At 35.9% G+C, this 2,157-nt stretch overlaps 1 protein-coding gene across 1 annotated transcript; it reads right to left on the bottom strand.

Annotated features, from left to right (window-relative positions):
- Positions 1-203: 203 nt before the first annotated feature.
- LOC134277543 (uncharacterized) lies at positions 204-1,635 on the bottom strand. The gene is made up of 3 exons (XM_062759868.1): positions 1,524-1,635; positions 768-855; positions 204-582 (listed from the first exon to the last, which is right to left on the bottom strand). The coding sequence occupies exons 1-3, from the start codon at positions 1,618-1,620 to the stop codon at positions 204-206; spliced, it is 564 nt and encodes a 187-aa protein (XP_062615852.1). The 5' UTR covers positions 1,621-1,635.
- Between the last annotated feature and the right edge of the window lie 522 nt (positions 1,636-2,157).

Here is a 2,157-nt window from a genome sequence, read left to right as displayed (position 1 = left end):
GAGCATATCTATAAAGCCTTGGTCACAATTCTAGGACTCAAGAATGAGTAGGCATTGAATTTTTAATTTGATAAGCACACAGATGTTGAAAATATTTTTTGAAAAGAAAAGGATTCTATAGATATCAGTAGATGTCAAATACATTGTAATTAAAAAGATGTGACCCTGTCTGTCTATAGAATGGCTAGCACAGTAGGATGGTGCTACTTCGTGCTGGTGTTTATATTCCTCACGGGTTTAGCGAACGGCTTCCACTCTGTAACACTCTTTGCCTCTCGTGAGTTTAATGGTCTATCCTCCTTTGTTTTAACTGATGTTTTGTCCTTTCCCTTCCTAAGAGTTTTTACACCTTTCTTTGACCTCATTATTTTTCCCTTTTTAGATACAACTTTCTTTTTTGTAATTTTAGGTTTTGAGACAGGTTTATTTATTTTATTATTCGGAGATTTCTTTGCTGTTGTGAGCGGTTTTCTCCGCGGTTTTGGCTTTTCTTCTTCCTCTTCCTCATACCCTGATCTGCAGCACGTGCAGCATCCTCTTCCTTCGGCATCGCTTTCTTCATCATCGACACGATTTCGAATACTGCAGAGTACAAAATATTTACAAAATAATGATAGTATGACATAAAAATATTGAAGGAGACACACATAATGAATGAAAGAATAAACTTTTGAAATAATTACTGATAATACTTTAATTAATGGATTTACACCTAAGCTTATTTATCGTTAATGCTGGATTATTTGTAGTGTATCATCTTTACTTACCAACAAAATCTGCAACAGAGAATCAGCAGGAGTAGAATGATCACTACAGCGATGAACCCCAACAACGATAGAACCAGTAAGAACCAGACTGGAATGAAATACCATTTCTCAATTATCTCTCGAGTATGCCAAAAACCTTGGGCTTCATTTACATTTAGATACTAGTACTCTGAAATTGATATTAAATATGCTTGAGTTTCTCATTGACTATATTTACTTTGTCGTCGGAGACCAAGCTCCATAACAACCACTGGAATTCCAATGAGCACTAATTGTGCTCCTTTGTAAGCTGAATTTTCTTATTATCCACAATCATGAAGAATAAATTATTTAAAAACTTCTATATGAGAAAAGCAACACCTAATTATCGTCCTTCAACTCTACATTTAGATATTAGTATATCGACGACGTTTTATCAAATCAACAAAACACGCTGATCCTTATTAGTTTTCTTGATCTAATTAATATTAGTTTTCATTACGTCGACTCGATATACTCAGTATCTCGGCCAAAATCCCAGTACACTTTGTTTCATATTTGGATGTTTTACTGACTATAGATGATGACTGGCTCCGAATCTCTTTATAAAATAATAAATTTTAAGAAAATCAGTTTAATACCGTCGTTGAGGTAAAGTTAAAAAATCAGATAACCCTACTGTCTTTTGGAGTGTAGTACATGTAAAAAAAAACGTTTAAATAAAATAACCGTGGCGTCTTTGGGGTTTAGTAAAAGAAAAACTATAGATAAGCCTACCGTTGTTAAAGTATGATGAACTGCATTCCGGAACAGACCCAGAGACCGGTAGCCAGATTCCAGTGGCGTCACAGACGGAGTTAGGACTTCCGGACATGACATAATCGTTGTTACAGATGTACTGTATGACGTCACCAGCGGCGTAGGACACCTTAGCGCCGACGTAATATCCATTTGATATTGCCGTAGGAACGGGGCATACCGACATTGTGGAAGAGCTAGTACTTAATGGCAGCGAAAGTCGATAAAATCTTTGTTTACTTTATATGTACACAGAGACACTGTTGTTCAAGTTTAGGGTATTTAACTAATATTGACTAATTAAACTACCTAAATAAGTGTGCTGGGGTTTCTTCTGTCCGTCTATTGACTTTTATGGACGTAAAATTTTAAAAAGTTTTAATTGTGAGAAAACGAAATTGATGAGGGCTGAGTTCAAAATGAAATCCCTGCCAAAAATCTCAATTTAGAAGTATTTATCAAGGCCCGACTCCCATCCCACCTTTGGAAACTTATTATAACATCGTATGCCAAGAGTTTATGAGGAGAGTAGCATATAAGAAACTCATGTCTAGCGAAGCCTAGTTGGGGGTGTTACGTACGTGTAATCCTGGGTACCATATGTATCATGTCA

Source organism: Saccostrea cucullata, unplaced genomic scaffold (genome assembly GCF_032062105.1).
Source record: "Saccostrea cucullata isolate Sc308-1 unplaced genomic scaffold, CSIRO_AGI_Scuc_v1 ctg955, whole genome shotgun sequence".
NCBI lineage: Eukaryota > Metazoa > Mollusca > Bivalvia > Ostreida > Ostreidae > Saccostrea > Saccostrea cuccullata.
Note: the sequence above shows the minus strand (reverse complement) of the source record. Positions and strands in the feature narration are given on the sequence as shown.

Bases quoted from the DNA above. Each gene is read 5' to 3' on its own strand.
- LOC134277543 (XM_062759868.1), bottom strand. From the start codon at position 1,620: ATGTCCGGAAGTCCTAACTCCGTCTGTGACGCCACTGGAATCTGGCTA. The intron at 856-1,523 runs GTAGGCTTATCT...ATTTCATTCCAG, and splicing joins TTCATCATACTTTAACAACG to TCTGGTTCTTACTGGTTCTA. The intron at 583-767 runs GTAAGTAAAGAT...TGTACTCTGCAG, and splicing joins CTCTGTTGCAGATTTTGTTG to TATTCGAAATCGTGTCGATG.